The following is a 24,942-nucleotide window of genomic DNA, read 5'->3' as shown; positions in this document are numbered from 1 at the left end:
AAAATGGTATTGAAACACTATAAGGCTTCTGGTTGTTGTTTTGAGAGGATTTCATCAAACTGATTTGTTTATTGAAGAAGGAGATTGGCCAATTCTACCATCATCAACAAAACACGATGTAAACACATACAAATTGTTGAAGAATTGAATTGGTCAAGAGTGAGAAGATTCAATTCAAGAGATCCTGGATAGAAATAGAGGTTCGGATTGTGAATGGTTGAGAATGTTTCTTTTGATGATGATGATGATGATGATGCCTCTGGGAACCACTACTACTGCTCTCATCTGAAACACCAACTGTCTCTCGAGAGTGTTGGTGAATGTGAGGAGCCATGGTTGGAGAACCAAGCGGTTCAAAAGGTGAGAATGAGGAGTTAGTTGAAGTTGTTTGGCATGAAGGGAAAATTGTTGCAGCTTGATGGATGAGAGCAGGATCTGATTCCCTACGAGTCGTACCCGATTTCTCCATATTATGAGATAAAGAGAGTAATGATGATGAACAACATGTTTGGAGTGATGAATTACTTGGAGGCAAATAATGTGGAGAAGAACCATCTCCTCCTCCTCCGTTGGAGGATCCCGGAGCTCGTACGAATTGTTGTCTTCTTTTGATCTGCTGCATGGATTGACTTCTCCTCTCACCAACCACTGAGACTTTCCATTCCAACAAACAACTTCCTGTCAGAACATCACATTTGGTAATGATGGGAGTGTTTTTAATGGAATTAATCTTTTCCATCTTTCGTTGTTTATCAATTCTTAATTGACGAACGGAATCTGGTGTTTGAGGAGAACAAAACTTCCAAAGTTTTGAACCACTCGATGAAGCAATTCCATTTGTTGTGGTTTGTGACGTTGAAAATGTTAATGATTCAGGTTGGTGTTGACATGAATTCACTGGAGAAGAGATGATCGTAGATGCATCATTCATGGAATCAGGTCTCAGAGGTGATAAAGGTCGAAGCTTTGGTGAAGAATGAATGAATTGTGACGTTGATGTGGGACTTGGTGTCATTCTTTCGACTTGAGAACAACTATCAGAATGGCTTTTCTTTTGCATATAAACAAGGTCGTTGTTGTGGGTGGCCAACTCAGACGACGAAAAAACGACGAGTGATGACTTTTTTGAACCATTCTGGATAGTGAAGTCACGAATGGCAATGTTTGAACGGTTGGAGTCATGAAGAGTCTTTTCGTCGTGAATCGTTGTCCCAAATGGGTGTTTGCGAACTTGTGCAAAAGTTCTGTGATACGCCTTTTTTCCCGATGACGAGGTTCCCGAATCACAAATGATTTGTGTTGGGGAGTTCTGTGATTCCTTGTTCAGCATTTCTCTTCTTGCTTTGATTTCTTGACTTTCTGATTGGGTGAGTGTCGGCATGGGAGAGCACAACAATGGTTGGTTGTTTGAGTGATGAGTAAGACGATTTGAGGAAGTGTTATTCATTGGAGAGGAAGATGCATATTTGGAATTTCCTTCTGAAGTAGTACACGAGGAAGTGTTGTTTTTGTTCAGGTGACGATAGAAACTCATTTCTTCGAGGTGTGTTGTGATGAGAAAGGAGGATGGTTGATTATTTTTGATCGATGATTCTTCATATTTCGAAACATGGTTAGTAATGTTGTTATTAATATTATTATGGAACCAGGAGCTGGCAGTATGTGGATGAGTGTTTGTATTTGTATTGATCATGGTGTGACCTCTTGTGGTTGAATTAAATGAGTTCGAAGGAAGTGGTTGTGTGGAGTGACTAATGATTCGCATGAGAGAAGGGCTTTGATCTGTTTTTTGAGAGGGGTTCATTGCTGGTGATGTTTCAAAATATTTCTTTTAAAACCTGTGGTGGGTGATAACGGGAATTAAAAGATCCATTTCAATTTCTAATTATCGAATTCTGTTTTTAGCTTCCTTCACAAAGAAGGCCTTTGAATGCCACATTCATCGAGACTAAAAGCTTATTTGGATCATGAGTGGTCTTCATTTAGTGTTGGAAGAATTTTGTGGTTATTTTGGAAGGCAAAAGAAGAATAGAATCGCTCACTTGTGTATTTGTAAAACAATGAAGAGACCCACTCTTGTTGATTGTCAAAGAAAACAAAGCAAAGACGATCCAATTTGCTTTTCCAGTAATAAATTAGGGTTTTTGGCATCGGTGTTTTGGAAGGAACAAAAATAATGGGATTGCGTGCTGTGAAAATTGCTTTCGTGAGATTTCAAGACTGAGAGGATCCGGCGCAAGGTGACAAGTTTGTAATATTGGCCTTGGAATTCACAAAGAAGGGAATGGAAATTCTTCCATGTGTAGACATTTGATTTACGGGAGTTCACTAATAATGCTGAAACAATGGCCTCAATCAAGAATTCTTTTACTGGTGAACCAAGTAATACGCGTGATCACCTTCATACAATGAAACCAAATAAATAATTATTGTTAATAAATACTCTATACTACTAAAATATTGCAATAGTTGTCTCAATTATTCACGTCTTAGGTTAATTGCCTTCAATTCTGACACTACATAGTCACCACACAAAATATCTGGATACTTCTCAGATTTCCATTCTTCTTTAAGTGGTCCAATATTTTCATCACTTGCAATGTGTGAGAATAAGGTTGACGAAACTCTCCAGAGAGGACGTCCTAATTCTTGTTGTCTCTTCATGGCATCAAGGGTATCTTGAATCACAACCACTTCATGCATTCCAGATTCAATGAGACCACCAGTCATCCATTCCAATTGTTTTCCCGCTTGAAGCAAGAGACATCCCTTAGGAACTTTCACTTGCAATTTCTTACCATTTCTCAACCAAATGAATAAACCAGGATATTTGCTTGCAGAGTGAATAGTAATGTAATTAAGATCAAAGTGGAAACCAGCAAGGACAGTTCCCAATTCTCCATACTTGGTGAGATCACTACCAGTGGGTGCGAGTAAGTGACGACCATATTCCAACTTTTTCGTGAAGGTATCTTTCTCGAGGCCAAGACCCATTGCCAACAATTCTGAGACTGTTCTCACTGCAGCAATCATGCATTCAGCCCATCCATCCTATATGATGAGAGAAGGGAGTTCATAGGTTCATCATTATTCACACAATGAATGTATTAAACACAATAGTGGCAATAGTAACAGTGTGTTGATATTCCAACCAAGAGATTACAGTGAATGATCAAATTAATGTATCCACACTTGACGTTTTACTTACCATCATGGAAATCCATCGGTCAGCAAAAGCCTCAGGAACGACATTGGGTTGATTGAGGGATGGAAATTTTGTGTTAGGATTGGTTTTGCCATATGGATGGAAGAATCTCCTAAAGAGTCGACGAACGAGGATCAAATATCACCCATTGATGTCACAAACAACAACGATCGAAGGGAAATTGAAAATAATGAGAAAATATTTTGAAATAACCAAATGATGAAACATACCATTTGGGGTCTTTGCCCTTGGTTGGACTAAAAGATTTTCACAATCAATAAATTGCAAGGAGCCAAAATAAGTGCCATGACACATCAGTAAAGCCAATCCGTAAATTTTGTGGAGATAGATATAGATTTCACGGTACAACAGCCACAAAATTTTGGAATAGCATTTCACAGCCATAAATTTTAAAGTGTCAAATAAGTACGTTTGTAGGATTTGTATGTCATCAGATAATGTCGTTTTGGAAAATTGGGAACATGATCCGCATGTGTCCACCGTTCCAACAGGGAGGAACCAAATTTAAAATCATCATGAGTAATGCATTGTATACAACCGTCAATTTACAGTGTTATTATTTGTTGTCCGAATCGTCCAATGAACATGTTTAGTTGAGAATGAATGGAAAACTGTACATACGTTGGTTGACTTTCCAAGTTATCTTTCAACTTGGTTACAATATACTCGGTATTGTCTCTTGGGCGTTCTGTCATCTCGGGAGTTGCTCCAATCTTTTGTAACAACATTTAGAAAGGCCATCATTTCACACACAAAAAATCATCATAGGTCAATAACACCATCATCACCATTCATGAGACAACGAGTTCACAAGCATGAAATTTTTCAATCATGATGAAAACATCAACATTATGATTTGAATGGTCATTATCGTCCGACCATCAATCACCTACCTGATAGGACCACTCTGGATGGACATCTTTCATTTTGACTTCAGTGGGTTGAGCATAGTAGTCTTCCATTAAATCCAAAAAATCAGAAGCCTTCTCAAAAGTAACTCTAGGGTCGCGGACTTGAGTTTCATCATCATTCCAATTATTTTCAACGGTCGTGTTGAAATGAGTTGAATTCATGAATTTTAAAAGCAAAGATTATATATCAACAACACGATGCAATCATGATGATAATGATGGATACCTACGAATCAAGCAAGATGTTTCAACAAATGATTTTCGGACCATATCAATATCTTCTTGTCTGACTGTTCCGTTCAAATATTCACTAATATCCACGATAGGGAGGGCTTCCATTTTCAAAGAGAGCTCGTTCTTAGGAGTGAGTGTGTGTGAGAGAGAGGACGAGAATGCAAAGATGACGTTTTTTTGAAAAACGATAAAAATCATTTCAGTTGCTGGGAGGTACTGAGTTTTTGACTTTTTCGGAACATGTAGTGGTCAACCAAAGGGATTTTGGTCAATTCGGAGCAGACAGGATAATGTTGGTCGTACTGCCAAGATTACAAGAATATATTTCCGAATGCAAACGTACGAAAGTCATCATCGCTCTCTCATGCCCACCTAAAGAGTTGCATTTCAAAAAATATATTTCTTGAGCTCCTTATGATAAGAGATGATGACAATGGAGCAGAAAACTGTTTGAATTAGAGTAAGTATAGTTGTTCATAAAATATCTCCATCATCACCATGCAACCTGGTTCATTCATTCCTTACAACATGAGGTTCATCCAATCTTCCCGACCCTGTGATGTTTATAAATCTCTCATCACGAGCCTCTCTTCTTTTTTTATTCAAAAAAAAAATTTACAGTGTTCTCTCAAGCCTTAAATCTTGATCCTTGTCTCTTTGTTGATACATCTTCCTCCATTTGTGTGTTCGTGACTTTTACAATGATTTCCAGTGCTGATCATCATCCTCGGTTTTTGAAAACAACAATTCCTCCTCCAAGCAATCATTCGGAATTGAGAGTTGCTCCTCCTGGTTCACGATTGCAATTAGAATTTATTCATGGTTGTAGTAAGAGAGGTTGTAGAGGTAACATTTTGCATATGAATAATAAGGGTCGTTTGGTGTATCCTGCTGCTGCATGTGGTACTGTTCTTGACATTGAGAATAATACGCAACAAATTTTCAATAAGCATACCGATGACGTTGTTTGTATTGCGAAGCAGTAAGTTTTTTCGGTATGCATGTTTTTTTCGATAATCAGATCCATTTCGAAATCTCTCATTTCTTTTGTTGGTTATTAATTTACATTTTGAACGATTGGTGCACAGCCCCAATGGCGATCTTTTTGCCACAGGTCAAATCGGAAGAAATAAGAATGATATTTTTGTTTGGAGTAGCTCTTCACCAAGTGAACCATTGGCTGTCTTGGAGACCTTCCATCATTTCAAGAACGCTGGTGTCATTGATTTATGTTTTTCTAAAGATGGCACCAAATTAGCAGCTGGTACGTGTTGTATTCGCATCTGACATTGTGTATTTATTACTGAGCTAACCTTAAGTTGGTGGAGATGTCATGAATTCAACTCTGGTTGTGTATGAGTGGCAGTCTCAAACATTGTTGGGCTCCTGTAAAGCACATTCAGGCGACGTTTATGATTTAAGCTTCAGTTCTGATGATTCTAAAATTTTGTTGTGTGGAAAAAACTCGGCAAAATTCTTTGAGTTGACCAATGGTCTTCAGGCACGTCAAGCTGTGTTCTCCCCAAGAGGTGTTGGTCAAACGGTGTATTGTACATGTTATGATCCCTCTGGAAATCCCATTTGTGGAGTCAAAGATGGTTCGTTGTATGCCTTTGTTGGAAATAAGCTTGTGTATAAGAAAGATGCTCACTCTGGAGCTTGTTATACATGTTACAGAACAGAGAATGGGTTTATCACTGGTGGAAGAGATGGAAAGGTTTGTACTTTTGAATAATTGTTGATTCAATACTGAATGATTGAACCCTTCGTAAAAGGTAATTTGGTGGGAGTTCACTTCCGAGCAAGTTGAAGGAATACACTTGTTTAGACAAGTAGCCTCCCTCAATTTAGTTGATCCAATCCAAAGTGTAGTTCCATCCAATGTTGAGCGCGATGTCGTTTATGCAACTAGAGGCAATGGAGATTTGGTTAAAATTACAAACAAGATGCAAGTTGACATCTTACTTGTTTCGCATGTGGCAGAGAAGGATGATGAATTATGGGGTTTGTGTACCATACCTGGTTCCAATTTATTCTTGAGTGCAGCCGATGACGGACGATTAATTATGTGGGATCTCTCAACCCACAAACATGTGCAACAACTAAAAGTGACAACCAAAGGTGAACTCAGAAGCGTTGCTTTCTCCCCTGAGTTGTCACACATAGCCACTGCCACCAAACATGGAACGCTATTTGTTTATAATTTTGATGGCTCAAGCATTTCTTCACAGCCTTTTGTCAATGAAAAGAAAGCTGCTGAGGAAGTTGCTGCATTGCAATACTCACCTGATGGCACTTTGCTTGCTCTAGGTTCACACGATAATTTCATCTATATTCTGAACACTTCTGACTACAGCTTAAAATTCAAACTTGTTGGACATTCAAGCTTTGTGACACACATTGACTTTAGCAGTGATGGAAAATGGCTAAGAAGCAACAGTGGCGACTATGAGGCTTTGCTTTGGGACATGACAACTGGTAAACAGGTTGTCAAACACGGTATAAACATGGAAGATATCGATTGGCACACAGTCACATGTTCCCTTGGATGGAAAGTTCGAGGTATTTGGAAAACCGAGATGGATGGAACTGACATTAATGCCGTAGATGTTTTCTATGGAAAGCAATTATTGGCTTCCGCAGATGATTTTGGTACTGTGACTTTGTTCCACTACCCTACTGCAAGCTTACGTCCTCCAAGCGAGCAATATATTGGACACTGTTCTCATGTGACAAATGTTCGATTCACATCCGATGGAAAATACTTACTAAGCGCCGGAGGTGCTGATATCACAATTTGTCAGTGGAGAATTTTGTAATCTTGAGAACTGCCTGTCTGTTTGTTTCTCATCAGAAAAAAATTCACAACAAAACTGAAGAGATGCTTTCGTAATTCGTGTTGATGATCATGCATTTACTTGTTGATTTTATCATGATAATAAAAGGAAATATCTTAAATTGCGTATGATGGAATGAGCAAGCTAAATATTGTTCCGTTGTTCGATGTTCAAACAACAATGCTTTTAAAGATATTTCCTTTTAAATCCGCCAACCACAACCAACAAAATAGCCAACAATAGCAGCATGTTCGAACAACAGGAATCCACTGATATCATCCATGAAGATACCATGCCCGATCGGCTTGTCCTCTTCTTCAAAGCCTTAAAGGTCACTCACTTGGTGGTTGAGAGAAATCTCTTCCGAAAGAGTTTACTCCCAGACAAACGCAGCAGTAGCAGCAGTATCAACCATATCATCCAAAAAACTACTCACGACAACAACAACAATACTACCACCACCACCACAGTATACACACCACCCTCTGAGTTTGAATCCGATTTTCATTTTCGTTATTTCACGAGTAATGAATCGTTTGTGGAGTGGACCAAAACTGCCGTTTTGAATCCCTTGTTACTGAAATGCTCAGATTCGGAGACTCATCGTCTAACATCCACTCAAACCCTCATGCAAGTGCTCAAAGGAAAAACTTTACCTAACCATTCACGAAAAGGAGAGCTCATTTCCGAAGTATTGTTCTGCCTCGAATTGCTGAGCTTGTTTTGGATTCGGAACACCAATGATGATACCAACGAGGATAAAGAGGATCATGATTTTGTTGCAATGATGATGCCACTGGCTAATCGAGCCTTATCCTTCTCGAGCGTGCCCTATTGCCGAGCTGCTCAAGAAATACAACAATCATTGCCCTCTCATATCGGAGAATTGTACAGATTTCTCTGCATCTTCTTTGAACCCTTAGAAGAGTTGATACCAAACACATGTAGTGATGGTGGTGTTTGTGAAACAGATGGAACGAACGAACGAATCCAACCACTTTTTTGTGAGATGATGATTTGGAGCTTTTTATATTCTCATCATGATGAATTTCAACGAATCGCGTTGCAACAAGAAGAAGAGACACCACTTTTGGAGAGACCACGCTACAAACAACATGTGGTCACCTCTTGTTCGAGTGAATTATTAAGGTGTTTCAATAAGATTATCGATTCTAGCGAAGAGAGAGCACACTTCTTCACTCTTCTTCTTTCCGTTCCGTTTCTTGCGGGTGAATATTTCGACAATAGCACCAGTAACCACAAGAACAACATGAACACCAACAATGAGCTGCATCAGGAAAAAGAGTCAACACATAAATCCAAACCACCACAAGAATGGAAAGAGATTCTTCAAGAGTTGTTGCACATTCCAATGCAAGAATTGGACCTTCACGAAAAGAAAACCATTTTGAAAAGCATGGTGAATCATTTGTATCGTGAATTATTTCAATGGTTTCAAATGAAAGTGAATGACCATCTTGTGCGAGTGTTGCAGTCTGTGAGAGGCGGATACGATGAAACTCAAGGAATTCCTCCCGAATTGTTATTAGAAAATCAATATCTACTCATTGAACTGGCCCATAGTGAACAAGCACATGATCATCCATCTGATAGAACTCCCTCCTTAACGACATTGCAATGCCCTAAAGGCACTAACACTTCCTGCATTCATGTGAATCATCTTGAAAAGTTTCAAAAATTTAGAGAAAAACGAAAACGACCACTCAGATCCATGACGAGCCACCATCTCAAGAATCTCACAGACACGAGCTCAACCAATAACAAATTGGATATCATTACTATACGCATGTATGAAAAGATTAAGCAGTGGTTGGAATCAAAATTTGGTAACTATTCCACATTCATTAACGATTCTGCGTACATGACACTCTTTGAGAAACCTGCTCTATCCTATGCTTTTTGTCTCAACTCGAGCACTCCCAACGATAAAGAATTTGAGAGGAGAATTGTAAAATATTTACCTGAGATTATGGAATTTAAGAAACAAATTCTATCAGTCATGTCAGATGTAAAATTGGACGTTCATGTTCTTGATAAGACCATGATGAGTGAGAGCATGGATCACACCACCAACGATGATGTTTTAAATGATGCTGGTACTTCACATCAAAAAATACATGAACTCTCAAATGTAAACACTACTCTAGAGATGACAACATCACCAGAAATTGTTATTACAAATATTCCCATTCCAGATCCAGTCTCTCCTCCTGAAAGCAAAAAGAAAATTTTTAAAATTAAAAAGACAAAACAAAGAGAACAGAAGGAACTTGAGCTCCTAAGGGAAGAAGTCGAGGAGTTGGAAAAGGAACTATTCGAAAGAAAAGAAATCATGAAAAAAATTGAAAAATTGAAACGTGAGAAGAGTATGGATGACAGAAATACGTTGACACAACAAGTCAAATTGAAAGATTTGTCAGTACTCGAGAAGACCATCGTAAAGGCAAGATCTTGCCTTGCACTATGCAATATATACCATTGTGATTGGTATCGAGATAAAATTGTGGAATACCTAGATCAATTGAGAACAATAGTCGAAACATGTGAAAATCCTTCTTCTTTGAAAGGAGATAATATCGTATTGAAGCAATTACAGGAACATCTTGATGAGCAGTAAGTACATGCTCTTTATGAAACCTTTTTTGATCATTTTGTTTCTCTCCATACAGTTCCTACTATATTGGATTTCAATTGCCATCATTATTTTCCTCTTTGCAAGAAAATGACTCTCTGAATGGGTCTTCAATCAATTGTTCTAACTTTAAGGGATTTCAAAGATTATACAAATATATGGATATAATCGAAAGGCATGTGGATATGATTCCATTGTCTCCTCTCAATGTAGCAGAGTGTTTAAAGCTTTGCACACGGAAGCTCCAATCGGATTTGGAAATTCTGACACAAGTGAGACATTTTCGTTCAATTACCTTGTATAACAATCATGAAATTGGATGTCGTGTTGTGAAGTGCATTGAACTTTTGAGCCTGAAATCTCCATATGGAACTCTTGTGTCAGTATTATTGAACGAATTTCATACGATTCATGTTGCAAGTGAATTGTTGAGATTGTCTTTGAAACATTTTCAAGCGTTTAAAGATTATGTATATGCTTTACTTCGTATGATTCATTTACTTGTGGAGAAATGTAGTGACAAACCATTGGATGGAAACGAAAATAATTCCATGTCAGCACAAAATGATAACAATTTTGCGAAATTAGACTTTAATCAAGAATCTCAAGACAGGACAGAACTGGACTTGATTACCTCTTCTCTTTCCAATGCATCATTCACCTTTAGCTTAATATTTGCATTTAACATGTCCTATTCTGAACTCAATTGGAACGAGAGTACAGTGTTTGATATTCTGAACATGACACGTGACTGTCATGCGGATTCAGTGGAGAATGCTCATGTGGCTCTCAATATTCCTATTGCTCGTACTTCCCTTCGTTTATTGAGACTTCTGCTTCACAACAATTATATCTCGCATATTTTGAATTCTTGCAATAGAATTGAACGATTATTACCAGAAAATTTAATACAAGCTCTCAGAACATGTAATGACATTGAATTGCAAAATGAAGTAATTCAGTTGATAGATTTAGGAGCTCGAAGAATCGCCTACAAGAACAGCGTATCACAAGACATGACCATGTGCGACTTGCCAATTGCTGAAGACGCTTCCCAATTCAATGAGCAAGTACTTGGTGAAATTGTCAATCAAAAGAATTGCTTCACCTTGTTCAATTATAGAGATATGTTTTTGGATGGCAATACACCACAAATTCTCCTTCTCATTCTTCATAACCATATCATGCATTACGTGGATGGAAATTTTGGAGATGATTTTGCACACAAGACAATGGTTTGCCTGCTGACACGATCGATTGGTAAAGCTTTATATGCTTTGTTGACAGAACATTCGTGTGATGCCACTACCATATTAAGCCTGATTGAGAATGGAGGACTTCATGAGAACAACCACAACAACAGCAGCAGTACATGCTGTTTGAGCACTGCGTCCACGTCGTTTAAGCAACGACCAAGTGTAGACCGAATGTCACTCAACCAATCCTTTGCATCGAGTTTATCAGAAAATGGTATGAAGAGAGAAATTTATAGCTGTTTGTTTTACATACTACTTGAGGCATTATTAATGGAGAGAAAATTATCATTTGATGACGGCAATGATCCTACCGAAACAAGCGATGAAAATCAACAAAAACTTTTAACCGAATCTCCACCATTGTGCGAGTGTGAATTATTCAAAGCGGCATGGGAGACACTGATGAATTTAATGAGAATATCTGGAGATTTCAGAAGATGTGTTGATCGACAATTTGCATCCATTGCATATCTACGAGATTTATCGTTTTTACAGCTCTTATTGGGAACCTTTAATCGTTCACAAATTCGATTCTGCATGACAACGGAGGGTGTGACAGCAACAAGTAGTTGTAGCAGTAATGATGAATCGTTGGTAAACAACTTTGAAAAGCAAGATCAACTTCTAAAAAGAGAATTGGAGAAATATGGACCAGATGTCTTGCGTGACTTACATTTGCGTAGCCGTAATTCCGACGACGGCAAGCCATTGACTCGTATTTTAGAATGTACTCCGTATGAGTTGGCAAAAGAGATTTTACTTTGTAAGAGAATCCACACACGATATGAATTTGATACAAGTACCAACATCTCCAAGATTAATCATGATTCCACTCAATCTTGTGGACCCTCTCTGATTGAAGCACTCTGTGAAAAGTATACAAGTGTTTTCTTTTCACACTACGCTGAACAGGGTGTCTTTGAATGGAATGAAGTATTTTCAAGTGTATTGGAACATTCTCAACAACACGATGAAGAGTTGATGCATTTGCAACATTCACCACGCATGATGAGTCCAAAAAGATCCAATGAGAACTTGTTTGTAGCGCAATCACCCACACGCACAACGTCTTTATTCAAAACAAGCCCTCAATCACCACCTCTGTCACCACAACAACAGCAGCCATCCAAACAACTCTCACACAGTCCATCCATGCCTTCATTGCCAGGTATTTCTCCAATCAAGAAGACTAGGATGATGTCAACTCAATTTCCTTCCTCTCCCTCCCTTAGCAACAACCCCCCAACGTCTTTGCCTGATCAGCCACACTCTCACATGAAACCCAAAAAGTTATTCCTTTGAATGCATTGATGATGAGGTACTAAAGCATTATATTGTTGTTGTTGTGTCCACAACTATTTTATTAGAATGTAATTAGAGTGCTTGTGTTGGTTCCACATCCCACTCCCTCAAAAAAATGAGAGCCTTACATGGAAATAAGGCTATGGATGGCTTAACAAGAAGAAGAACAACAAGATTATCAACAGAACGAGGCAGGGACATTCCGTCCAGTAGAGATGGATGCTCTTCAAGGAATCTTATGAGATATACGATCATGATCGTAATCATCATGAGTGCCGTATTTTACGACCACACAAATAATCAGCATTATCAGCAACATCATCGTTACGGAGGTGTTATGGCCCATGAAATATTTACGAGGGATGGACCAACTCCTCATCAATTTCATCATCAAAGTGCTAGTAATACTCATGAACCCGAGGTTGGTTCCAAAGTGATCAATGAACAAGAGCCTTATCATAAATGTATTCATGATGATATTTTGCAATATGAACGATCAATTAGACATCTTCCTGGAAGCATCTTTTATCAGATGGAGGCAAGCTTTCTTCATCAGGAGCAGGAATTAAAGAAGCGAAAGCGGTCCATCTCCACCTCGCAAGAGGTCTGGTCGAATTTGAGAATTGTATTTCGATTGGACTACTTGGGAGCAACCGACGTGGAAACCCGAACATGCATTGTGAAGGATCAATGGTACTGGGATGGAATCAACACACCCACGGGACAATTTCCTGGAACACCTGCTTGCGATTCGAATACCTTAACAACGAATTGCTGGAGAAAGTGTACCGATGAGCAAGTCATCTCGGATGCCCTCATTTCGAATATTAGAGATGTGTTGTTGCCATCCCTCAAGCAAGAGCTATCCCTCACGGTACAAACGCGATCCGTACGAGATGGAGATTTGACTTCGTTTTTCAGTGGCATGTCTCGTTGTGGATCTCGAGGAGGTGTGCCCATTCCTTCCGACTTGAAGGCAAAAGGATTTGATGGACTCAATGCTGACATTATCATATTCGTCACGACACGACCAACAGACAAGGGAGTGTTAGGTTGGGCTGTCAGTTGTGCCTCCGATGCCATTACGAAACGACCTCTCGCTGGACAATTGAACGTATCGCCATCCATTCTGAGTTATTCACTCAAAGAAAGAATGAGTGTGCTCATTCACGAGTCGTTTCATGCACTGGGATTTTCTCAGGCAGCAATGAACACGTTTTACAACAGTACATTGTCACGGACCATGTCATTCAACGAAGTTGGAGTAGCTGCAAAGAAAAACCTTTGTGGACAATTATGGAACGACACAATCGGTCGATGTGAACATTCTTAAAACACCAAAGGTTGTAGAGGTGGGACGAAGTCATTATAATTGTCCAACACTAACAGGTATTGAAATGGAGGAAGGTGGTGGCCAAGGAACTGCATTCTCTCATTGGGAAAAGAGAATCATGAGAAACGAAATCATGGTAGGAAGCTTGGGAAAGGAGCAATTGATTTTGAGCCCTTTCACTCTTGCCTACTTTGAAGATTCTGGTTGGTACAAGGCCAACTTTTCTCGTGCCACTCGATTATTGTGGGGACGGGATATGGGATGCAAAATGGCTTCAGGACGATGCGAACAGTGGTCTCAAGACACGCCCACTCGAACAGGCTATTATTGTAGAGATTCAAGTGTCTCTACATGTTCCTACGATTTGAAAAGTAAGGGCGGATGTTCCATCACAACACACACGCAAGCTTTGGGATATTATGAACATGTAGCTGGTAGTCCTAGATTGGGAGGTCAGGACGATTTAATGGACTATTGTCCTTTGGTAGAACCTGTGACTTCATGTTCTGACATTGGCGCCTCCAAGGTGAGTGTGAGCGAATATTTTGGGCCAGATTCTGCTTGCTTTGAGAGCAATATCGCTGGTTTGTTGATAGGCCAAAAAGATGTCGATACTCGATGTTTCAAATATGCATGTGAAGATGGTTTACTCGTGTTCTACATTCAGGATCGTAGATATACGTGTTCAGCCACTCAAGAATATGAAAGAAAGGAGAGCATGCCCATTGGCTTTAAAGGTTATGTTGCATGCCCAAAGAATGGTTATGATATTTTGTGTGGTCAACAAACAGCAAAGAAGGTTCCACACACGTCGAAAGGACCTTGTTTATTTGGTGTCTTTTTTTGCAACTCTGCCACCAATGTTTTTGAAAATGCGTTCATGACCTCACTGAAAGTGATGTTAGCGTTCTTTGGAGCATTTATGTTGCTTCTGGAATAAAGTATACTGATGACAAATATGACCAATTACACAACTTTTCAATTTCACCGTCATCAACTTCAAACTTACCAAAAAATATAAAAGAACATGCCTTTCGATCCAAACATCACTCTTGAGCAATTACGTCAAGTCCATGTGGATTTTGTGTCCCAACGAGATTGGCACAAGTATCATACACCTCGGAATTTAGCACTTGCTCTTGTCGGTGAAGTAGGAGAGTTGGCAGAACTTTTTCAATGGAAATCCGATCGAGTGTGTGAAAATTTGGAAGAAAACTTTTCCGAGAGGGAGAAGGAAAACTTGAGAGATGAACTCTCCGATTGTTTACTCAAAATATTTTGAGATTATCGGATGTGTGTGGAGTGGATTTACCAACAGCTGCTCTTGAGAAGATGAAAAAGAATGAATTGAAATATCCTGTCGGGAAGTCCTTTGGAAGAGCTGATAAATATATTTATCTGGAACAACAAGAATTACATCAGGGGTCTGAGAATGCTAGTTCATCGAAAAGAAAGTTAAAGGAAGAAGAGGAAGAAGAAATTAAATCATCATCTTGTTCCGACAATGACGAAACAGAAGGAAGTGAAGAAAATTTAAATGAAAAGAATCAACAGAACCAAGAGGCATCCGAAGCAAACCCTCCTCCACATCAAACAAGAATTGAAAACAATTCCTCTCTTGAACCTTCCAATGGAGGGCGTCTTGTGTTCAATAATTGCTCACATTTTACCATAAACCTCAATTAAATCTTTAAAAACATTCCCGCCATTTGAAGGCTCAGTTTTACATTTTTTTTATTTTCAAAAAAATACATTCCAAGCAACGATCACCATCATGCACGAACGAATTTTTGCAAATATTGAGCTGTCGGGTAGGTGGAATGATGATGATGAATGGGTGATAAATGGAATGCATGATCCATGTTGTATTATATTTTGATTACAATTAAATGATGAATTTATTTAACTTTAATCGGAACATGAAGTAATGGAACAGCAAATGAAGAATTTAATTGCCAAACAAAAGGAAATGAAGCTGTATGTCAAGGAAGAGTTTAAAAAGATACAATTGAGAATGGAAAAGGAGGTCATGGATGCTCAACAAGATGGGAATTCAATGATTGTTCAAACGTAAGTGGGAAAACGAAATTTATGATTGGTTGACCAATTTTGAATCTTATTCAAACTCATCATTATAGAATCGAGAAAATTTTTGATCTAACAAATATGCATATGAAATTAATTGAAGATGGTATTGAAAAAGATATCAACATGCTCTCAGAAGAGGTCAAGCTGTTAAAAGTTCTCAAATACGAAAAGGATTACTGGAAGGAGTTGGAATTGAAAATGGTTGTTGGAGATACTGAAATCGTGGATATTGATGTGTTCAACCAAGATTTGGAAAGCAATTTCGAAAAATCTAAGGAAGATTTTGATAATTTTATGAAGGAAATAAGGAAAATGATTGACCGTCTTGCATTCCAAGAAATCACTGAACTTTTATCGAGTTGTGTGTATTAAGAAATATTGAGAGAAATATTGTTTGAAAAGAGCAGAGATAAAGAGAGAAAAAGAGCACTGTTTTGAAAATCTTAGAGAAATTGTATTTCGAAATTTTTGATTACAATATTTAAATACTGTGGTTCTTTATGAGACTAGATAACTCTGAACCTTGAGAGCTTGATAAAAATCCTTGATAGAGTGTCAAGAGATGAGTTTGACTAATGGCAGCACCCTCTGTGAAGAGAATATTTGGTGGATTAATTACATTTTCCTTATACTTGGTTAAAATCTTTTGTTTCTCCTCAGGTGACAGCACTGTAAAGGTTTCATCATTAATGTACTGCTGAATAATTCTCTTGGCATAGACACTTCTCTGAATGGAATCTGTAGCTTTTTCATATTTCATGGCTTGTACACAGAAATCAATCACATCCGTTGGAATTGACAGTGACTGGGCATAGTCCTTGAAATAAATTGCATAATTCTCATTATACAATAATTGTGATAAATCAGGCAAATAAACATCACCACTAGTAATTAGAGGTGATGAAGATGCTGATGCTGCTGATGGATTGGCTGTTGTAGTGGGCTTGATGTTAGGTGAATTCGAAAATGCAGATATTTCAAATTGTTGTTGTGGAATCATATCTGGAACGACCACACTACTTGTACTGCTGACGCCACCACCATTCATCTTATTCATGAGAGAAAATGTGGTTGGTGTGGGTGTGGCAGAACTTGCCTTTGTAACAGTAGCATTGAAAGTAATTGGAGGGACTGAAGTGGAAGAGGATGTCTTTCGAAGAGTTGAAATTCCATAATTGCCATTCACAGTTTGTGACTGCACGGAACTGTTCGTTGCAGAATTCAATTTTCCACTTCTCATCTTATAATTGTAGGTTGAACTTTCACAAGAGGTAATATTGAAAGGTGCAAGATTGTCACCTCCGCGACCACATACTGAAAATGCTTCTTCCACTAAGAATTTCAATCGAGTACACATAATTTTCGATTGATTTGGATCGACAGCTAATTTTGGTGTATACTTGGAAATATCATTCAATCTCTGAATATCCTCTGTTGTATATTTCAACAATTGCTTAAAGTCTCTAATTGCAGGATTAAGTACTTCACACAAGAATGAACTTGCCACTTCACTCTCTGAAGTGATGGCCAACTTGTACAATAAAGCAAAGGCGTTAGCATCTTTGGCAGAAAATCTCACAAATGATGAAACAACTAACAAAATGGCATCTCGTAAACGGGCAGCACTTGTCAAGTACATGTTGGTTAAAATTTCCGCTGCATGAATCACATATTCTGTATTGGAAAAGAATGCATTCACTAATTCTAAACAAACTCGATTAGAAAAGTCGACAGGAGTGATGGTTGTAGTGTTGTTAAAACATGCAGCAAGTGGTCCATTCAATTCTTCTCGAACAGTTTTCATTAAATTTTGACACTCTGGTGTATCCATATCACACACAAAATAGGGCATTAAAATGACAAGTGACGTGAAGAGTTTTCGTTCTGGAACTTCATCCAAAAAGTAACTGTTGTTAGCTCTCAAATAAATGGTCAACAGGTCCAAAATCTTTGGTTGAATATTCCTATTAGCAATAAACTCTGCCAATATGTATAACATTCCTCTCCAACCTCTCTCTGCAATATATCTCTCTAATTCATTCTTGACAATCTTTTCATTTTCAATAAGGAAATATTTCGAGAAACATTGTTCATTATTTCTCAATTCATATAAACAATCCACAATGGCTTCAATATATAAATTTAAAGATCCAGAAACAGCACTTGCAGAGACAGCTGGAATGGATGACAATATGGAAATCAATGTCCAAAAGACATGTTTGTAATCAAGTGTTGCATTTCGTGTGATCATTAAATGTAAAACATCCACAGCCAATACTTTTGAATCAATGAGAATATCCTGAGCATTCAATGTCACGGGAGCAGTTCGATTTACGAGTGCCAAAGATTGTTGTGCATTGAAAAAGTTCAATTCATTCGCATCGGCAAAGGTATAGACGCAATGAAGCACTCGATAGAGAACTGTTCTTGAAAGTGTAATATTTTTTGAATTTCTTAAAATGTAATAGAAAATACTGAGATAGTTGTGAACGAGAATTAAGTTTTTGGTGTCACGAGTGGCCATTTCTAATGCATGTTGAGCGAAATAATCGAGAAGAAGTGGATTCACCGATTGTTCAATACATTCGACAAGAGTCTTGATTAAATAACCAGCACTGATTGAACCTTGATCGGTTGTGAAGGGAACAAGAGATTCCAATTCGAGTTGTGTCAACTTGTCAGAGTTGTGTTCAAGAAGACAATCGACCCAATTGATGGTCACCACCTTTTCTTTCAATAATTTCACAAGGAGTAACCAGTTCTTCTTTTCATGAATTTGAGAAGCAGTATGTGAAATGATACTCAATAATAAACTTGTAAAGAGAGTGTGAGCATTCTCATTGGATCCATCCATTCGGATCAATACATAGGAAAGAATGATATGAGCTTTTTCGAGAATGTGAATTTTGTGTTCGTTGTGACACACAATGTCATTCAATAAGCACATCACAGCATCTCCATAATTGTCGTCACAAGTGCTCAAGTCACTAATCAGCAATTGGAGAGTCAATTTTGGTTGAGAGGCATACAGAGCTAATGCAATTCCTCTACAGATTGTTTCAATATTATACTTTTCAAGTTTGTCCTTTTCGTGAATGTAAGCATTCGATAAAAGTACCTTAATGTAATCCACAATCATGATCAAATTTCTTGGGAAGGTCAATTCATGTGAATAATCTAATCCAAGAACAGGAGATGAGGTTGAACTCAATGGATTCATTAACAATCCACCTTGCAAAGCCAAATCTCTCCAAAGTGTGTGTAATTCTTTGATAAAACCAATAGATCTCTGCAAATGAATGGATAATTTGATGACAATGTGAATCACTTCGTTGACATCCACAGGTGGAGGAACTGGACACAACTCCAAATATTTGCTCCATGGATTTAACACTTGAATCATAAATGCCTTTCTAGAGTTGATGGCCAAAGTGGTGCAGAATTTAAGAGCTTCAGCAAACAAAGCATTACTCCAAAAACTCACTAATCCTGCGACAGCATCAGAAATTTGAAGTGCATAATCGGTTGTGACACAATTTGTTCTCATGGCAACATCTAAAATTTCCAAACGACACATGGTGGCATCTTTCAATTTCAAATCAATTCTTGGTTCCAAATCATCCAAAGTAAAGTTATTTTGAACAAGTGCCATAATTATTTCACTTGCTTTTGAGTGAACTGAATCATAGGGATGATGAAGAAGATACAACATGAGCAACACAATTGGAAGAATATTCTTTTCAATGGTGGTTGAAACAATGTCATCTTCAGAAAGGAATGAAGGTGCTCCTTCAAATAATTCTTGACCTTTTAACATGAGCATCCATTCCAAGCGGTCATCATTGGTGCAATAATGAGGAGAGAATGCAGTTGGACTTGGTAATAAATTGTCATAAATGGCATTCATATAAACTTCAGCAATCGAATCATCGGGAGTTGTGTAATTAACAGAAATAAATTCTGGCAGTAAATGTTCAAAGTGATGACAAAGCAATGCATCCAACATTCGATATCCAGCAAGTTCAGCAGAAACAAAGAAACTTTGGAAATCAAAGTTTGTGTTTGCAAAGAGTGTCGTGATTGGATCCACTTTGAGAATACTTGAAATTGCTCTAAAACAAATATGTTTGAGTTTCACAGTCAAAATATTGGCATATTCTCCTCGCCAATATTCTTTCGCTTTTTCATCTTTCATTCGTTCAACAGTGACTTCTGCAATTTGTTGCATTTGTGGAATTTTGTCTAAACATTCTCTCAAATTATTGATTGCATTGACACGTGCATCTTCATGCCAAACATTTCCATTTCTCAAATAGAGAGCATTGGTCATTTTGAGTGCTTTTTGTCGAGTCGTGGTGTTTTTCATCATGTACAATGATTTTGCAACATTATTTAAAGATGCAGCATTATTGGCATAGGTGTGAAAAACACAATACAATTGGAATGGATCCTTAATCTTGAGATCTTTTTCAGTGGAAAGAATAGAATAAGACTTTTGAAGGAGTTCTGAAATCAATCGAATGGTGTGTGAGAAAATGTTTGGATATTTGAAAAGTTTGGTGAAACTTTGAGTTTGTGTGAAACTGTTCACAATTCTTGCAACATCTTTGAGAGCAATAATAACATTGGCAGTGACCTTCTTTTCCTTCTTGGAATCAAGATAGCTTGTTAACATATCGAGCAATGTAGGAAGAGCTTGATAGTTGAAACATGAACAAATGTTGACAATGGATCGGTGATGCCACACTTCATCGGAACACATGAACTTGTCAAAAATGTCAATTTGCTTGAGAGAACCTCTGACAAGTGTCTTGTAATTCTCCAAAGCTGCATACATGTTTTGATCTTCTGGATTTGGTACACCACACAGGGATACGAGCTATATTATTGATGGCATGTTCATTTGTGAAGGAAAAAATTGTCAATGAAAATGTTAATATATGGAGGCAATGCGTGTGAATTTGAATTTTTGAAATTGTTGCTAACAAATAAAACTTACCAAGCACAAAGAATCAGTCCACAATGGAGCAAATCTTTCATCATCATACGCAACGGTGGACACTTCACAACAGAAATCTTTCAAAATTGAAATCAATTCTGTATACATTTTACAATTTTGTTCTGCCAATGTTTCTCCAATAAAAGCTAGAATAAATGTATACAAGACAGTTGTGGCAGTCTCACTTTGTGAAACAGAAACAAGAGTTTCTTTTTCCAACTTCAATAACAAGTCATCATTCAAAATAAACTCATCGACGCCCATGGCATCTCGAACCTCAATCTTTCGAATCGCTCGTTGAATGATGGAAGATTGTTTTTCCACAATGGTTCGATAACAAAGTCCTGAAACATGTTCATAAAACAAGTTCGATAAAAATTCGAGACATTCCAAAGCACTTAGTCGAAGTTGACGATCCACAAAACACATACTAATCATGCAACATGCTTCGAGTTTGAAAATCCAAGTGTCAATGCTTCGATCAATACCATTCTTATCTTCGGACCAAATCTTTAAGAATTGAATAATATTCTTCATCAAGAATTTGATACTTTTCACTTCGCTAAATTGTTTCAAATGGAATGCAAATAAATCAGTGGTCTTTCTCAGAATGGATGATCTCAAATTTGCATGTTCACTCATCGTCTCTTGGAATGCTGAAGAAATTGAGAGAGCAATGTTTCGATCACCACACATGAGATAATTTCCAACAAAACTCTCCAATCGTTCGAACATTAACAAATCTTCACATGCAAAGAGTGGAATGGTTGAAAGTCCATAAATGAGTAATTTCACCAAGCCATATCTTTCCTTCTTGAGTTTGTCTTCCTTTTTGGATTTCTTTTTCTCGTGATGATGATGATGATGAGAAGAAGATTCTTGTTGAGGACTTGTTGGAAGTGTTGGATATCGATTCAAAGTTGCAGAAAAGTCTATCACAGTTGCTGTCTTTCTTCTCATAAGTGGTTTAAAGACATCGGTTTCAGAAGCTCCTTTTTTAGTCATCTTTCGAACACGTGGTGAAACAGGAGCAGAGAGGTTTGCTGAGGATAAATTGAGATGGTGATCGGCGTCACTAATCAAACTCAAATCGCGATCAGTCACAGCACCTGAGGATCCAAAACTATAATTATCTCCAGTTTCTGATGGTTTTTCTGAAGGTGGTTTGAGCATGACAATTTCAGAATCACCATCGCTTTCCTCTTGAACAAAGATCATGGTTTTTTCTGGTCGAATGACATTATATTCGACATCGGTATATTGCAAAATGGAAATATCCATTCGTTCTGAACAATGTTCAATAATTTTCTTCAAATAGGAATACTCGATTCGAATCGAGTTCAATAAATTTGCATAGGTAGGTTGTCTCTTGATAGAATCCATCTCTGATTCACAAGCCAAAACGTCAATATTGAAACTATCTTTGGTGTTGTTATGCATGATTTTGAGAACTCTCATGGCAACCACAGAGAATAAACTATTCTTTTGAAATTCACGCTGCAGGAATTTTCTAATAATTCCTTCCTTTCCTAGAACAATATCAACATCATAGGAAGCCAATCTCATGACAAGAAGTGTCAATAGAAATGAAGTATCATCGAAATCTTCTGCTTCTACTGTCACATTCATCTTTGTTAAGAATGTGATCACAGCGGATGCAACCTGAGCCATCACTTCTCGGTACTTATTCTTTGACGTTTGATCTTCAGTAAAGTAAGCAAGATTCTTATCTGCCTCTGAATAGACCACATCGACGAATGGTTTGTATTTGATCAATAGATTTTGATAGGGACCTCTGACAAAACTATAGGGCGTCATATTTCGGTCGACATTATACTTGTCTTTCATTAAGACACACAATGCATAGAGAGATTGATTGAATATCTCAATTTGATCCTTCTTCTTTTGTGCAAATTCAACAACTTCTCCAACAACTTTTGCAGCATGTCCATTATGGAAAGCAAATCCTGAATGTTTGACAATGAGTGACTTTAAAATCATGCTTTCACCTTTTGAAGATCCTTTTTGACCAATTTTTGACTTTTCATACATATTTGCAATCTCATAGGTTTTCAAATTGAACTCTTCCAATAAATTACAATTTTCTTCCAATTCAAAGTCCAATTGTAAATAAATGGTTTGTAACACTCGTAATAGTGCATTTCTTAGAGAGATGGATGACTTGACAGTCTTGTCCTTCTCTGCCAAGCTCACTAATGATTCAAGCAAGTCACGTGTTGGAATTACATTCTCCGACAAGTCAATATCCACAAATCTCATAATATTCATGTAGCATTTGGCAAGTCCTTTGTCAGTCTTGGAGTTCATTTTGACCATAAAGAAGGAACACACTTCTGAAAGGTTCTTTCGACTCAATCTTCGAATCACGAAAGCCCATTGATCTATGATGTAATCTTGCATTTGTTTCCAAATGGAATACAATTTGGCATTGGAATATGTGTCATAAATGACAACTGTGAAACAGTACCGCAACACGCTTTCTGTCACATGAGTATCCACAACTTGTGGATTATAATTCTTTAAAATCACACACAGAATGTCACTAGCAGTGAGCCAAATCAAGATATCAAGTGATTGCAACAATACATTTGATTTCTCGTCACCTGTCAAATTAAATTGTTGCATTAAACGAGCTCTAAATTTAACATAGGACCATTCAGGAATACCCACTTCGTTTGTACTTGAGGGTTGTTGTAACCAATCAAGAACAAGTTGACAATACAATTGACAATTCTTTTCAAAAGTAGTATCTTTGAATAGTTTCAAATGTTTCAAATAATTCTCACTCGTTCTAAATTGAAATAAGGATGCAAAATTAACATCATCTCTCTTCTTCTCCTTTGCATCATTCAAAATCTGTGGTGGAATTGTTTTCACACTCTCCACAAATTCTTTCTCCACAAATTGTTGAAATTCCATCAAAATACTTGCAGCCACTGAGACGACAAATCCCTTCTCATTCACTTGAAACAAGTATTTACTTTGTTGTTCCAATTCATCGCCCAATCTCAATGAACGTTTTGCCAAATTCATTCCGCCACTACTACTTGAAAGTTCTCCATTGCTTCGTCCCGATTGATTTCCGTAAACCGGAGTGAGAGCACTTCCCGAACGTGAAGAATTGCTATTGATCGAATGGTGTGGAGGAGTGGAAGGTTGTTTCTCCGGAGAGGTTGTTGTTGCTGCTGGACTGACTGTAATTCCATAAGACAGGGAAGGAAGAGGAGGAGGAATCATGGAATTTGTGGAACTTGTTGTTTGTGAAGGAAGATCAAGTTTTGGTACAACGAAGGGAATGGGAGGAACCAATGGAATGGGAATGTTTGATGTGTTAGTAGTGGCGACGACAGGAGTAGAATGTTCGGTCATTCGATTCGAGCTTGGAGTGGACATCTGAAAGGTTGTTGTTGAAAATGTTGTTGTTGTTTGATCAATCATGAGAAGAATGTGCATGTTGTTGTTCGATCAAGCACAGTCATGAAAAGAATTTCAAATATATCATCATCGTATTGTCATCATCATCAGGATTGTACCATTTGGATGAAAAAAATCAAAATTCAAAATCAAAATTCATCATGGATGGTTAAAGTGTAATTCAAATTTCATTTTCCTACAAACCTCACTTCCACTATAACTATATTCTTCACCACCTGAATCAGAACAGGCGTGATTGGCTTGGAGTGGTGGTGGTGATGTCGTTGTTGTTGTTGTCGTGATGGTAGTCGTTTGAATCAGCGGAACTCCTTTTGACGAATTTGTAATTGTTGTTCGATGATCATCTTCTTCTTCGATCATGGAGGTGTGAACGGGACCTGGTGGAAGAGGAATGGAATCTTCCTCGTTGTCGACGGATGAGGATTCGGAAAAAGGAGAGTGAATGGGTGGTGGAGGTGGATGAGAGGTCATTGTGTTTTTTGTTTATTCCTTTTTGATTGTTCTTTTTGGAAGAAGAGAAAAAGGAGAATGTTTAATAGAGGTGGTGGTGGTTGTTTTTTGGGAGTGTTTCTGTTGTGTTTGGTTCGACGTAGCGACAATTCAGGTTACCGTTACAAGAAAAGAGTTTGACAAGTGACAGATGGTAC

General features: G+C 37.9%; 8 protein-coding genes across 8 annotated transcripts; 5 read left to right on the top strand and 3 right to left on the bottom strand.

The window, feature by feature from the left end:
* Positions 1-169: 169 nt before the first annotated feature.
* On the bottom strand, positions 170-1,765 carry FDP41_012562 (uncharacterized protein; the record flags this gene model as incomplete). Its single annotated transcript, XM_044703095.1, has 1 exon — positions 170-1,765. One exon carries the CDS (start codon positions 1,763-1,765, stop codon positions 170-172), a length of 1,596 nt encoding a protein of 531 aa, XP_044566015.1.
* A 713-nt stretch (positions 1,766-2,478) lies between these two features.
* FDP41_012561 (uncharacterized protein) lies at positions 2,479-4,476 on the bottom strand (the record flags this gene model as incomplete). Its single annotated transcript, XM_044703094.1, has 6 exons — positions 2,479-3,051; positions 3,209-3,317; positions 3,436-3,462; positions 3,848-3,939; positions 4,120-4,238; positions 4,368-4,476. 6 exons carry the CDS (start codon positions 4,474-4,476, stop codon positions 2,479-2,481), a joined length of 1,029 nt encoding a protein of 342 aa, XP_044566014.1.
* A 596-nt stretch (positions 4,477-5,072) lies between these two features.
* Positions 5,073-7,190, top strand: FDP41_012560 (uncharacterized protein; the record flags this gene model as incomplete). Its single annotated transcript, XM_044703093.1, has 4 exons — positions 5,073-5,353; positions 5,460-5,635; positions 5,691-6,088; positions 6,147-7,190. The coding sequence occupies 4 exons, from the start codon at positions 5,073-5,075 to the stop codon at positions 7,188-7,190; spliced, it is 1,899 nt and encodes a 632-aa protein (XP_044566013.1).
* Positions 7,191-7,455: 265 nt separating this feature from the next.
* FDP41_012559 (uncharacterized protein) lies at positions 7,456-12,419 on the top strand (the record flags this gene model as incomplete). The annotated part of the gene is made up of 2 exons (XM_044703091.1): positions 7,456-9,842; positions 9,899-12,419. 2 exons carry the CDS (start codon positions 7,456-7,458, stop codon positions 12,417-12,419), a joined length of 4,908 nt encoding a protein of 1,635 aa, XP_044566012.1.
* A 115-nt stretch (positions 12,420-12,534) lies between these two features.
* Positions 12,535-14,692, top strand: FDP41_012558 (uncharacterized protein; the record flags this gene model as incomplete). The annotated part of the gene is made up of 2 exons (XM_044703090.1): positions 12,535-13,683; positions 13,763-14,692. 2 exons carry the CDS (start codon positions 12,535-12,537, stop codon positions 14,690-14,692), a joined length of 2,079 nt encoding a protein of 692 aa, XP_044566011.1.
* A 392-nt stretch (positions 14,693-15,084) lies between these two features.
* Positions 15,085-15,438, top strand: FDP41_012557 (uncharacterized protein; the record flags this gene model as incomplete). The annotated part of the gene is made up of 1 exon (XM_044703089.1): positions 15,085-15,438. The coding sequence occupies one exon, from the start codon at positions 15,085-15,087 to the stop codon at positions 15,436-15,438; it is 354 nt and encodes a 117-aa protein (XP_044566010.1).
* An 88-nt stretch (positions 15,439-15,526) lies between these two features.
* Positions 15,527-16,212, top strand: FDP41_012556 (uncharacterized protein; the record flags this gene model as incomplete). The annotated part of the gene is made up of 3 exons (XM_044703088.1): positions 15,527-15,563; positions 15,678-15,822; positions 15,891-16,212. 3 exons carry the CDS (start codon positions 15,527-15,529, stop codon positions 16,210-16,212), a joined length of 504 nt encoding a protein of 167 aa, XP_044566009.1.
* A 109-nt stretch (positions 16,213-16,321) lies between these two features.
* On the bottom strand, positions 16,322-24,766 carry FDP41_012555 (uncharacterized protein; the record flags this gene model as incomplete). Its single annotated transcript, XM_044703087.1, has 3 exons — positions 16,322-20,719; positions 20,840-24,253; positions 24,479-24,766. 3 exons carry the CDS (start codon positions 24,764-24,766, stop codon positions 16,322-16,324), a joined length of 8,100 nt encoding a protein of 2,699 aa, XP_044566008.1.
* Between the last annotated feature and the right edge of the window lie 176 nt (positions 24,767-24,942).

The sequence above is a fragment of the Naegleria fowleri genome, assembly GCF_008403515.1.
Source record: "Naegleria fowleri strain ATCC 30894 chromosome Unknown tig15, whole genome shotgun sequence".
In the NCBI taxonomy this organism is placed as follows: Eukaryota; Heterolobosea; class Eutetramitea; order Acrasida; family Naegleriidae; genus Naegleria; species Naegleria fowleri.
This window is presented reverse-complemented; position numbering and strand designations above follow the sequence as displayed.